Source organism: Cinclus cinclus, chromosome 7 (assembly GCF_963662255.1).
Source record: "Cinclus cinclus chromosome 7, bCinCin1.1, whole genome shotgun sequence".
Taxonomy (NCBI): Eukaryota; Metazoa; Chordata; class Aves; order Passeriformes; family Cinclidae; genus Cinclus; species Cinclus cinclus.
The window spans coordinates 19,571,601-19,586,580 of NC_085052.1; the positions used below are offsets into that span (position 1 = coordinate 19,571,601).

The window sequence follows — 14,980 nt, forward strand, 5'->3', positions numbered from 1 at the left end:
CACACATCAAGTACGCCAAAACCTAATGCTACCTTAGTTACACTGAAAGAAACAGGTACATTTCAGAAATACAGGAAATTGTTATCTAGACAACAGACAGAGAGCACTTCCTTTCCCAGAACAATCTGTCTCCTGCCCTGACAACCCATTCCTGCTATATTTACCCGACCAAATTTTGCCAGTGATATATTTCCAGATGCACTTGAGCCACATGTCCCTGTCAGTCAGACCAAGCACAGAGGAATCTGAGCTCCTAGAAATCACTAGATGCTAATCCATGCTTCCTCTCTTGCTTGCCTGTAGAGTTAAAGGAGACAAAATGTGTAAAGCATTATTCCCAGTTTATTTTGGAAGCAGGGACAAGAGGTACTTCATTTGATACAGCTATTTACTTCAACTGCTTTCTTTATAACTTGCAGAGACACCTGAACAGTTAAAAAATTTTAAAATGTGAAACATGAAGTTAAAAATAACTGGCTGTTTCAACCAATTAATACTGGGTGTACAGTAAGAAATTTTAAAACTCTCTTAAGAATCTTTGATACTTAATAAAGAGCTTACTGCCCTAATCTGCTATGGGAGAGCCAGCTCCTCATCCAGAAAAAAAACAAACGGTGCCATCTTTGCTGGAGAAAAGCAACACATACCAGTTCTAGATTATGGATGGTACAATTTAAGAACACTGACCAGCTAAAATTAGTTGAGTTTTGGAGTAATAAGAACAAGGTCAATTGAATGATCTGAGCTTAGCCACTGCACCATATTAGCAGTTATAGTCTTCCTATATTCTACCATATACTTCTGACCTCAATGCTATCTTCTTCCAACCCTAACTACCACAACTAGGTGCTCTTCTTTTCATAATTTTGTAAAACATGCAACACCCAACTTCTGATCATTATCTTTGCTCTTGCTGAATTTCTTCCTGAGATCCTTTAAGCAAAGGAAGAAAAACTCTCTTCCCCCATCTCCACATTGCTAAAAGATGATCTTCACAGCTCCTACATCAATATTACTTTCATTACAAAGTGCATTTTTTGAGATTACAGCAACGGGAGAAAAACAAACCAACCCACTCCATCCCAAGAAATCCAACCAACCAAATAAAACACCTCAAAAAACCTAAAAAAATCCACCCCAAACCCACAAATCCAACTCCAGAACAAAACCAAGGGAAAAAGAAATCCACTAAAAAATCCACTTTAAAAATTGCCACAAAACAACAAAGTTACCTCTCAGAATCTCATTAGCAGAAGAGATTGTCATCACAATAGTGGCCACTCAGTGGAACCAAGGTATTTCTCAGTTCTAGGTACCATGGCTCTTCCAGAGAGAGCAATGGGATACTAAACCATTGATGCAAGAGAAAACAGTGAACAAAGGAGCTGAAAGGGTTTAAAATGGTAACTATCCTTCCTCTGGCTCCCTCCACCCCTTTTCTAGAAAGCACAGGCAGGCAGTTTCAACTTTTCCACCCTTTATTTAACAGGCTTAACAGAGGGTCCTAACAGGTTACAAACAAGCTTTTTTGAATAAAAGCACAAGTTGAAATCAATTGTGGCTATATCAAAATTCACTGCCAGGCCACTTTTGTAACTCAAGGTGGAATTAAAAACCCCCGTCGCCTTCTTTTAACAGCAGATTCACATAACAAGACCTCTTCAACTAGCTGGATGCAGGAAGATTCTTCAGAACAAAAGCACTTTTGACCCATTCTTCTCAAACACACAAACACACACCTAGGACTGCACCCAAGAATAGTACTGTTTAACAACATGAACATCCTTTAGAACACTCTAGATTATTTTCATTACAGCATTAAGTCTTTAAAATTTTAAGATGTTTTTTGCTAGAGAGATTGTTCCTGCTTCCTTAAACCCTGTACAGTTTGCATGGTTTCTGGTACATTTTCCCTTTCAAATTTGCAACACTGGAACACTTTCAAACATCTGACTAACACATCATACAAGAGGAGTGGAGACAAGCCAAAGGAAGAAAAGGAGCATCTTATAGGTAGAACTGAAAGATGTTAAAAAAATACTGGCTAGGGCTGAGTACGAAGTGAAACGTGGGCAAGATATGAACGACATTACATGTAAGAGTTTATTAGCAGCCTCATCCAGCTGCTCAAATTCAAGCATCTAATACAAGGATGTGAACAGCTGGTACCATCACCTGCTGTTCCTGCAGAGTGAAAGGGAGTGTGTGACCTTCCACTGCAGCACATGGGCCTTGTGCATGTGAACAAGGCCACAAAACTCTACAGCATTAAGAAACTACTAAGAAGAAAAAAACCTACCATTTAAAGGCATCTGAATGAGAATGAACTGCCCTTTCAGATTTTAATGGATTGTTAATAAAAGTGAAGGGAGAAACTGTTTGCAAAACTTAACCTGATGTAGTCTGTGACACAATACTTAGTCAACAGTCAGTTACCAAACAACCATTAATTAAATTAAGCATTCCAGGATGCCTATGATGGTCTTCCTCCTCCTCACTATTTAATAATACATTTCTCCAGCAATTTATTTTCTCTGAAATGTCTTTCTTTTTTCCAACTCTTGAACTACTATTCAGCTGCTGTTAGAGTCCTATTGCTTTCTACAATGTTTGAATATTTTTATTTCTTACTCTCCTATGTTTCCAACACTCCTGGCAAAGCCTTTTCCCCAAGAAAGTGTTACTTTTTTTATTTGCAGAACATGGACGTTTCTTCTCTTATTCTTCCCTTTCATTAAGAATCTGAAGCCTTCATGATGAAAATATTCAGACTCCTGCATTACACAAAGAAGTTACATGCTTTCAAAAAAATTTGTTGTTCAGAACTTCTCTCTTTTGTCAAATTTATATTAATACTTCTTTTTCAACTAAAAAAGTCTCTTCCTGTTGACCGTATTTTAACAGACTGGTATATATTTGAGCACATATATTTCCTACACCTTTGTGTTCATCAACAATGCCACCAAAGCAAATATTCACAGGACTGTGTTCTCCTACTCCCTGTACCAGCCTGATCACATCTGTAGTGCTAACCTCTTGCTCAGGCAGAATGTATTTAATAGAGGGAAGCACAGAAGTAAAATCTGACTTTGCATTTTGTATTTTAAATCTGACTGAATATATTTGTACTTCAGATAGTCAAAACATTTGTTATTTTCAGTAAGAGCTGAGTAGGTAAAGAAAAACATGGTGTTTCTGAATGAAAAACATGAAAATCTCAGATTGAAGTGAAAACCAACTAATGATGGCTCCTGGATGCTATCATGACAGCAATTTTCATTATTATAAAACTATTACAGGCCACTATAAACTCTCTGATCCAACCTGCTAATTGCAGTTATTAAATATGCTTACACAAGCAACCATATTTTACCACTGGCACTCATTTTATTTCTATAACAAAGCTCCTCCTATAGGCTATAGCCAGACCAAATGAACCATCCATTTTCAGTATACCATGGTAAAGGTAATAACCACATCTTTATTTATTTCAACAATTCCTCATATATACAACTTGACCCTTGAATTATTTAGGCAGTTAATCAAGCTGTATGTGGAATCTAATTCACTTTGCAGACTTTGTCATTGTATCAAGAAAAAAATACAATTTCATGTAAAGTAACAGGGCACAAAGACACATCTGAACAAAATTTCCTCCCAGAATCAAGCTAAATATGATTAAAAGAAAAGAGCAGAGTTGTGAAGTATCTAATCTCATTTAAGTAGCACAAGCTCTGAGAATTATTTACAGCCATGGAAGTACTTAGGCTCCTGCACCAGTTTACACTTTCTGAAAGACTCTCTAACTTACTACTTCAATACATCTAGGAGTAAGTTTCGGCTTACTGCTACAAGGACAGAACTGGAAAACAGAAGGTAAGTGTTTGTATTAGAGTACAGGTAGAGGGTCAAATAATCAAAGAACTGCCATCGGTGGAAAATCTACCATATTCAGCTAAAAAGCATTAATGAAGCACAACCCTTGAGCACTGTAATTGTGTAACTGCAATTACAGTGCAAAATACCTTAGAATAAGCTGTTTATTTTAACAAAATGTTTATTTTAACAATAAGGTGTTTATCAATCTGTTCATTTTAACACGATAGCCAAAGTCAGTATCACCCAAACATTAATTCTGTGGCATAGATGTGCAAATTCTCATTAACATACTTTATTTTTTCATTTTTATTCATCTCACACTGGGGTATTTTTGTTATAATGTCTCACCTATTCCTCAACAGTCACTAAAGTATACACCTGCTTTTTCTTTCACAACATGTTGAATACAACAGTAATTTGAACTGACAAGTTTTAACTGCACAACTGCACCATGTAAAAAGCACAGACAAATTAACTTCAGAAAGTTCAACAGATGAGTATTCTATGTCTATCCATGCCCTTCAACTAAAGAAATATCTACCAATTAGCAGTTCAAAGTAAAAGCAGCTTGCTTTAACACTTCCAGTAACATTTCCAAGTCATATGGACCCAGTATATCATACAATACCAGTGCAGATCTATCAATTTTCTACAATGACCACTTGATAAATGTTCATTCTCTAGATGCAGTTTTTTTACACCCTCTAATTTTATGATTAAATGTACTGATTCACCATCCCTAAAATATTTACATATATTTAACTCATGATTTAGCCTTCCTCACTCTTTTAACAAAACAACAAATCTCCATTCATTGGCAAAGTCCTTCCCCAGAAAGTATCTGGCGATACCAACAAAAACTCATCCACAACACTTTCATCTCTCACTTCAGAATCCATCACACTACAAAACCTCAGGCCCCTATCTTCAAGCCACTGTATTGCACACTTCACATATCAAATTTTGTCTATTTTTATAGCTTTGAAAAGTGCTGAAAAGAAAGTTAAAGTCATGTAATCTAAAAGATGACCAGAGTTTTCCCAGACTGTATGCATCAGTTTTGTGTCTTTCCTGGACATATCTGCTGTATCATTTTCTAAAGACAAATTACAGAAGCAAGATAACAGATCACAGAATATTCTGAGTTGAAAGGGACCCACAAGAAGCATCAAGTCCAGCTCTTGAGTGAATGACCCAAACGGACCTATGACCTTGGTGTTATCAGCACTGTGCTCTGACCAACTGAGCTAATATCATCTTGACTGTCCATCCAACATATTTTTAAGAACTTACCATGAGGAGGTCCATAACACATTGGAAGATTAATTTTTTTTCTGACTGCAAAGAAAAACCCCCAAAGCAAGCACAAACAAAAAATAACCCTTCAGCAACAGTCTATTCTGCAACACTCATCCAGCTAAGATAGACAGATGGTTACCTTAAAAAGTTCCTGCAAGTTTACTTCAAATGGACAAGCCACCAACTACACCTCCCTATCAACCTTCCTTAACCAAACAATCCGCTATTTTAATAACAATGTTCTCCCTTAGACTGATACTTTTACACTTACCTTTTAATCCCTGCTATTCTACCTCTTTTCTTCAACACTAATTGAGAGAAGCAGCACTTTATTACAGATCCCTGCACTACTCCTAAAGAAAAGGACATTTTGCCCATTATATCTTCTTTCAAACCTCTCCTTCAAACTCACATCTTGGTATAAACCATAGTAGGGATCAGCCAACAACTGCCTGTTTGAAGGACAAATTAAGGTAATCATTAAGAAAAACCCTCAAGTGTTTAACAACTTTGTATACTTAATGATTTCTCTCTGTTGCTACCCTCTTAAGCTACAGACTCTTTGAGATGAGGAATACTTCAGTATGCTTCTTGTGTATGCATAATCAACACTTCTTGGCAGTCCTATTACATATTATGCAACTATATAAATATGCACCTGCACTTTCTGACACAAGTTATTGCTTCTTTGAAGTAAATCAGCTTTGTGACAATATTTTTAACAGGTTAGATGGCAACTATTGAGTGAGGAAAGAAGACAGGTAAAAGAAGAAAGGTGACAGAAGAGCTATATACTTAGTGAAAGTACACTACTAGCAGAACTAAGCAATTTCATGTATACTCCTACTTCCAGAGGGTTTTTACTATAATGCAAATGGGCAGAATTCCTTTTCACTACTCTTGACCATCAAACAAAAACATCATCATGAAAAAACTCAATAAAAAACCTCAATGGCAGACTTAAGAGGAACCTTAGCTTCTATGCAGCATCTGGTACTGCCTATCCACCAAATCAAACTGCAATTTATTGCCCCCTAATGTACATCCATTAAGCCATTTCCTTCATGGCTCCACTTCACACAGAAGCAGTAACTGAAGGAAATAATGGAGTGCCCAACAAGTGGGAAAGTAATTGCTCAACAAGCGTGGAACAAGAGAGAGTCAGTTGCACACCATGCACATGTGGCAGCTCTTCAGAGCCCTGCCCTGCAGTAGTAACAGAAGGCTGGTGTTACAGAACAAACCCACTGTGGGAACTCTTCCAAGCAACAGCCAGGAGTGCTTGTCCATCTAAATCCTTGGGTCCTTAAGGACTAGAGGTCAGGAAACAATTCCTTCCAACAGCACCACCTCCTGCCTGTACCTGCCAGTCATTAGCCATGCATAGAAGGAAGACTTCAGCTCCAAGCTCCAGTGTTAAACTGCACTCAGAGAACTGTATTGAAAGGATGCCTAACTGGTATCACAAAGGTAGTGGGGCTGAACTGCATAGGAGACTTCAGGAGATATGAAGAAATACCTAGTGTGAACACCACCTTACCATCACCTAACCTTGGTTAGGGTTTTGTGCTCTAAATATTCTCAGATTCACTCCACTTCTTTCCATTTTATTCATTAAGTTTCTTACTACTCAGAAACACAAAACAGAAGATTAACACAAGAGTTAAAAAGTTATCAAATTAAGGATACTACACAGAGTTCATCCCTTTCTGTATGTCAGTATTAGTTACAAATATCTCAATTACAATGAGATATTCTGAATGAGAATTCTAATTTCATTCAGCAGCCTGTGCTGAAGGATTCAATGTACAATTCAACTGAATCAATTAGAGCTCAGAGTGACATCATCCATAGCTGACTCCTCACACATTGTGCATAAATGCTGTCCTGCACACAACAGAAAAGCCATGAAAAATGTCATAGTCCTTGTTTTGGTGCGTATGTAAATCATTCTTCATCAAGGACATTCCTTTTCCTTCCTTTATACAGAAAGTAAACAAACTCTTAAGTGAAATCATGACAGTTCTCCTGCTCATTTTCGGATGGAGAAGTTCCCATCCCAGCTGCAGTGCAGCTACTATTCTTGGAGCACATCAGTGTCACTCTGGGAAAATCACTTAGAACGTAAAGCAAAAGGTTAGCAACCACCTGGGAAAAGCCTGGTTTATTATTTCTGCAAGGAAAAAACAAGACAATCTATGCCAAAATATCAATCTCTGTGCTAAAAACATCCCTGAGGATGATTCAAAGACCTCAGCCATAAGACAGTGATTTGATGAATTTGATGCTAACAGTGAGATTAAAAAAATAATCTCATTCAGAGTATTTGGAAATACCTGCAGCTTCAAAGTGAAAATACTGCATTGGTTTACATTCTCTGTGCAGTTGGGAGGATGTCTACATTCATTTAGACTAGAAACTTGCTTTTAAAATGACAATTTTTACTGTATTGTCTTCACACAGTTGGCAAAAATCAAGTCTGGATGCAACCCGCACGCAAAGCATCAAATTTAAGTTGGCACCTTAATATTCATATTTCTTGTAGTAAGAAAATATGAAGAGAAATAAATTACCACTTCTGTACACAGTGCCAGGTCATTCAATATGGACTAAAATGGTACTGTCATCCAGTAATTAGAGTGGGTCCAAGTTAAAGCTATGAAAGAAACCTTATTCTATCAGTTTCCTAACCTTCCTTATAACCTTTCCATTCTTCTTTAAAAATTCATAGAGAATGCTACAAAGCTAAATGTTAGCCTGAATTGCTTGGTAATCAATAATACCAAGTTAACAAAGTTAACACATATGGATACTTGTTACTTAAAAAAAAAAAAAATTCCTTTTTTTTGCGTTATCACAAGAACAGACATGATATGTAAGATCAGTGAATGTTCTAGATCTTTGATAGGAAGCTGATATGCAACAGAAAAAAAAGCTTTTTTTTTTTTAATGGCTGATCTAGGTAACATTTCCACCCTTCAGTGCAAACAATAGAAGTATCACAGTATGAAGTTCCGTCAGATTCTACATTTGTCAGTAAGTTCAGGGACTTCCAGGAGAAACTCGAGATCTAAATAATAAACAAAATATATTATTGGTGTGACCTGCAAAGCAGTAAGCATCACAGCACTTTACATATCACACATTCATATAGTCTAATTCCTACACTTTTCCATAAAAAAACCCCAAACACTATTTTTTTCTTATTTCTTAACTTGAATGAACATCTCATATTCTAACCATTAGCACTTCAATAGCATTGAGAAGAGGCCACATATTTATATCTACTACCAATTTACCATTTCTTAAAACTAGATCTCTCAGAAAAAGTTCAGACTTTAATCCAAAATCAGGATAAAATTCCAGTATTGTTTTGTACAACTGCCAGATTTTCCAAAAAAAACTGAGTTTCCTGAACTCAGACATGAGAAAGGGAATGTGCAATCAAGTCTACATACCAGAAAACTGATGGCTACAGTAACAAGTATATTAAGTCAGTACACTGGGCAAAGGTTCTCCTACAGTTACAGTCATTTGACCTTTAGCCAGCTCTTAATGCCCCAGCCAACCCTCTAAAGATGGAGATTTGCAGCGGCTTCTTGTCTGAAATAAGCCATGAAAAGATTCTTCTGAACCCCCTGTACAAGCATTCATTTAAAATGTCATGAATGTGCATGAAATCAGAGTGCTTCTAACAGCTTACTTTGCAGCTTCTGTTTAAATGCACTAACTCTGAACCACCAGAGGATAAAAGGACTCAAACCTTGCAGTCTGGCACTCATGGACCTGAAATATACACAAGCACCTCTTCACAGGTGTGTTTACCTAGTTTAAACCTTATTTAAATAGACTCTTGATGCACACACTTTCCACAAACACCTGCTTCTCCTACTGCAGTCATGGCTTGTACAAGGCAGCTGTATGCAGTCATTCCTGTCCTAAAGTCATCCTACACACCAGTAGGCAGCACTTCAGGTGAGAAAATCCTGGTTACTGACTCATCCCCCTGGTCAGAGCAAAGCACAAATTCTGTAATGAGAAGAATGACTAGACATATCTGCTCTTACCTCTACATCAAATCAGAATGGTCTGGAGACTTCAACAGACAGGGAAGTATATAAAGAAACCCAGATCTCATGAAATCATGGAATCATATTTCTCATGATTTGTGGTTATACAAACTTTCTATGCTGAAATAGAGAGCATCTTAAGTTGGAGCCACTCATGAAAGAGACAGTGCTCAGTTATCACTGGATGTTTAAAAGAAGCTTCCTTTCGGTGACCTAAATCCGTAACAAAACTGACAAAATGAACAAATATTTCAACATTCAGATGTATTTTTCAGGGTACTCAGCTCACTTTAAAGGGCAGTCAAATGGAATCTATGGTGACAGCAGCCCTAGATCCAAACTTGTATCAATACGTGTTTTCATCAGTTTTAATATATTTCAATTTTGCACGCATGGACAAAGCCTGATAGTCATTGCTTCCATATGGTCATAATTCAGGACACTGACTTCTGCTTTTTCTAAGCACTAGAAATAAGAGACACGCCATCAAACTTAAGCTTATTGTGGTCATCTCAGCACAGCAAGCATTCAGCTATTATATTTATCATGGATTAACATATGCATCACCCAAGACAAGAGAACCTCTATGTTTCCTTCCTATCAATAATAGCTAAACGACTATCAATAGTAGGTAAAATACATGCACCCCACTAAAATATAAAAATGGCACTGAATAAATCAACTGACAATGGATCAGAGCAGACACCTTTTCAATTATTGAACTCTTTTTATAAATCTACATAAAATTCCCATAGAAATTAAGTTTCTCTATTAGAATTTTAAAAAGAAACTTCAAAATATTATTCAGGTTCTAGGCCTCTAGCTAGGCATGCTGAATTGTAGAAGTGAAGTTGTTCTTACCATAATCATGGGACTGTTTGTGCTGAACAGCACATCTTCTCTACCTGCTTCCTCCAAGGGCACGTGTAGATGTTACAAAGGGATGGGATACCATACTTAGTTGCAGGCAAGCTTTCCACTATGTAATTTAGTTACTCTAGAGGAACAACACTTTGAAACAGAAATCTTTAGCTGCTGGGGGTATACAGTGCATCTTTATACCTTTGACCAGGGTATCTCAGCATCACAGTCACGACAGAGTTAATACCCACTAGCGCAGAGGAGAACAAAAGGTACTCCACTGCAACATGCCTAACATTTACATTGCCTCTCTTTGCTCATTAAACAGGTTTTGGTTAAATAATGAACAAACTGTATTACAGACTCCGATGAGAATTCCAAAATTATAAATCAACTGGTAAAGCCCAGAGGAGAATGAAGGGAGTGGGAGGGAAGGAAGGATAATATTGACTAATATAAAGGGCGCAGCTTGACAGTGGATATTCCTGCCACACCTGATCAAACATGCTCCGTGGGGGAGGGGAAGGGAGGGAGAGAGCAAGAGGGGAGATGGGACAAGGCAGCCTGAAATTTGCATCCGGAACAGATTAAAATGGGTTCTTGGGGGATTGAGAAAATACATAATATATATTACTATAAATGCAAAATTGTTCTAAAAGCTAACTCAAATGTCAAAGATTACAGCTTGAATAAATTTAAATATAAAAGCAATGTGTTTCCATGAGCTAATGAAAGAGACGTGAAAGGAAGGTTTAGGGGGGGAAAAAAAAAGTCACCAAAAACCCCCTATGCTGGGGACTGGACTTTTGATTGCCTGGAAGATGATGCAGGAGATTCTGTATCATTCAAAGTATTGCTTGGGAACAAGTCCATGTCTAAAATGGAAAGAAGATGGAGCACAGCAATGATGTCCTATCTCAAGACACTAGTCAGTAAATAGCAGTCACTGCAGCTGAAATTACCTGTATAAAAGAATCCCATGTAGTCAAACTAACATGCTATCATCCCCATATATAAGCAATTATTATCTCAGCAAGAAACACACTTCAGTGATGACTAATACAAAGGGAGTCTCCGAATCTCTCAGTACATTAAACTTTGCTTTCCCTAACATAAGCAGATAGTGAACTTGCATTTTTTCCCCAACAAGTCAACAGCACGTTTTACCTAGCTGCTCTAGATAAATGGCCAGTCCCTGACATTTACTTATACTGCATTTATTTGAGCATCCTGACAGTCCCTGCTCTTGTTGATGAGAAGAGATATTTGCAGTAATGGCAAAGAACTTCAGGAAGCTTATTTTAAAAAAAAATTATCTCACAGAACTGAGAAAAGTAAAATTTCCTCCCAATACACTTCTGGTGACTGCACGCACATCTTAAGAGAATGTGAGTGAGCTAACAGAAAAACCCACAAATCCAGACTGTCATGTAGTCCAGGTACAAGCATAACATCCAGAACAAAGACACTATGCAGAAATTAAAGCTGTTCAGGAGTTCCCTACGATGTCATGATCTGATAGAAAGATCCTGTTTAAAACAACAGAAGTTAACCCGGCAAAGAAAAGCAAAGCATTACACTTACAGGCAGACACAAAAGAAGAAGGAATAAAGGCTTAGTACTGGCACATGTCCTCAGCACCTCTTGTCATCACCTGGAAGCAACACTGCTGTGCTTCTAGGAAACACACTTCTTATAGGATTCCAGACTCAGCACTGGTGCAAGAATAAGCATGCTTCAGCTAGAAACGCAAAACGTCCATCTCAAACTAAGGCTGAGTGCAGTTCTGAACATTCACTGTAACAAAGGGACCAGAAATTAAGTTTACTTTCAAATACTACAATCAGTAAGAAAAATCCTGGGAAGAATGTATAGAATGCCATATGGAGATTAGGACTAGCTTCACCTCCAGACTCTCAACATATACTTGGGTTACACTTAAATAATCATTCCTGAAACTACAAAACCATAAAATGTTGGGGGAAGGGGAGAAAGACGGGCTGTGAGAAAAACAAAGGTCAGAATACCCACCACAGCCTTGTGTTCTATTTCTCTAGTCAATACAGAATTCCAGTTTCTTTCAGTGCAGGTGATTGCAAAGTAAGACTTTGACTTAAAATCCAAGAGACCCACATAGAAACAAAGGTCTATGCTTCACTTATTACATGATAACACATCATGAAAGCTAACAAACCAAAGAATGTGAGGAAAAAAACGGACAGAAACCACTTTCTAAGGAGATTTTTTTCCATCACTCACAGATCAGAAAGCATAAACAAACCACAAAAAAGCTATGCATGACAATATACCACATTTCATATATTACAACAAGCTTCGCTAGATCAAAGAAACATGCATCTTTATAAAAATGTGTGTGCATACACACACAAAAATATGTAGATACACACACATATATATATCCCTATAGAGAGTGGCAGCAGAGGTATTTCTGTGCTAGTTTACATTGGTATTATTTGCCTAGAAGTATATGTATATTTCCTCTTTTCTTGTTCTTCAGTAAATGACTTCTGGATAGTAAACAAGACAAACAAGTGCACCTGTACATTTATTTGCATATACCCTAGCACGTGCACATACCTGCTGATTTCTGTACAAGCTTACCTGTTAAGTTATTCAGTACTTCTTTTAGGTGGCTAAAGCTATGCAGCAGGGGATCCCTTTCTTCATCCTACAGGTTATATATAGGAAGTAAGTAATTAATGAGGCAAACATATTCCTGAAGACAAATCTTAATAATTTGTCTTTCTAAAGTCTAAAGACCTCACCATCACATTCACAGAAGTGCTGTGGTTTGAGTTTACCACTGACAGCATGTTTATACCATCGAATCCAAGAGAAGCATTTTTATTCTCCTGCCAGTGCTCCCCAATATCATACAGCAAAAATGTCAAAGCGTAAGTCCAAGACCGAGTATTCTGGTTTGGTCTTATTGTCCTTAGAAGTATTTCTGATTAGCCTTCTGCTGTTCGATAAATTTCACTGCAAATTTAACTCATACCATATTGAAATGGCTCATCTGGATTTGCTATAATGTTAATCTATGCAGATTGTAATGGGAACAGAAATACAATGACATTTTATGCCATTAAAATAACTTGAAGCAAGAATCACAGCGCAATATTTATATGAATTAGCTGCATCCTTTAGCCTTAGTCTATCTTTATGATATTAAAATAAGGAAGAGCAGCAAGTTGCTCCAAACTGAGTGCAGCTGCACCCACACCTCAAATGAAGAGGCTGTGAGCTCTAATGAAGAAATGCCTGGTAGAAAGAAAAAGGGCCCTACCCTGTGACAATCTGAAACCACTTGTGCTGGACGACAGCCATCTGCTACTCATGTGACATTCCGAAGTGCACCACTGATACAGTGTGCCACATCCACACCTTTACACAGTGGCAGCCATAAACCCAACAAAGCAGGGTTAGACTTGGAAATACTGTATTTAGGGTTTTTACCAAAGCAGGTTTGAAACTATTCATAGGTTTTAGTCAGGAATAGAGATAACAGCAACAAAACAGAGCTGAAAACAGGTACTATGTCACATGAAAAATTTAAAAATACTCTCCATATATAATGAGTTCCCCAATTTTTATTTCATGGCTTTCATGATGAAGACTGTCTTCTCCAAGAGGGTAAAAAAGATACATAAAAACATTGTGCTAAATAAAATAACACCATATATGCAAATTACCAGACATCCCAAATGATAAAAGTCTAAATGAGAGGATTCCCACACAGAATACAATGAGGGGTTTTCATATTTACAGGATAAAAAGATATGAGAATTCCAGCTCTGTAGCTTTTGCAGTCGCTGGCACATGAGAAGCCCAGAACAATGTAAACAATGTAGAAGGTTATTCCAACTTTACTTACAAAAGTACTATAACAAGTGCTACAAAAAAGTGAGGTACTTTTCCAAAGCCAGGTGGTTTCTGCCATAGGTGTTTCTACCTGCTGCTGAATATGACAACAATTCAAGGTAACTTACCAGATGTGTGTGAGTGCTCCATCGGGCATTACGCTTTATGGCTCCCACCACTGCATTGATTTCACCTTGCACAATGTAAATGTTCTTATCCACCATCCTGACAATTCTGAAAGTAAAGGTAATTCAAATTAATCTCTAGCCTTGCAGAGTAATTGTCTTCCTCAGATGAAATTAAGTTGACTCTAACCAAGAGTTGCAGTGATACAAGCAACACTTTCAGATCTGTTTTGTGCGCACAAAAAAATACACGTTATTACATGTAACAAATACAAGCATTTCCTCAAAAGAAGACACCTTTCCATAGTATGTTTTCAAAACCATGAGAGCAGACAGAGTTCTAAGAGGATCTTTGTAATGCGAAAGATTACTTTGCCTAGGCACATTCCTCTGTTTTTCCTCCAGTCTATGTTAGTTCACAGAAATATAACCCCTGGTACATTGGGGTACCAGGAGAGACACCCATGGCAATGCAGTAACACATGCATCTCCAGCACTTATGCAAATTCCTGCAGCTCTACACAGAACACAAAGTTAACGTAGTGCTCTCTTATAAAAGCACCAGTGGGTTGAACAAGCTGGCCAGAGAAAACCTCTTTGGGACTTAAAACATGGATAAGATAAAATAATTCATAACAGATGTTGATTTCACACTTGCTTCACAAAACAAAGCTTTCAAGAAAGCAGAAAAGTAAAAAAGGCCTGACTAAAACCCCACAAAGAAATGAGCAAAACTAGAGACAAAACTGGATAGAACTGGATGGAGAAAAAGAGAGAAAGCTAAAGGCAGACATTTACTCTCTTGTAGTATGAGGTCTTTCAGGGAAAAAACTTAAACTGATGCAGCCAAAAAACTAAAACTGA

General features: G+C 37.4%; 1 protein-coding gene across 2 annotated transcripts in view; it reads right to left on the bottom strand.

Moving 5' to 3' along the window:
• GBF1 (golgi brefeldin A resistant guanine nucleotide exchange factor 1) overlaps positions 1-14,980 on the bottom strand; it is a 102,380-nt gene that overhangs the window by 82,663 nt on the left and 4,737 nt on the right. For both annotated transcript variants that reach the window (XM_062496717.1, XM_062496716.1), the window contains exons 2-3: positions 14,120-14,225; positions 12,732-12,798 (exon numbers count right to left, since the gene is read on the bottom strand). In XM_062496717.1, the coding sequence (XP_062352701.1) occupies positions 12,732-12,798; positions 14,120-14,225 (173 nt within the window). The remainder of the gene's footprint in view (positions 1-12,731; positions 12,799-14,119; positions 14,226-14,980) is intronic.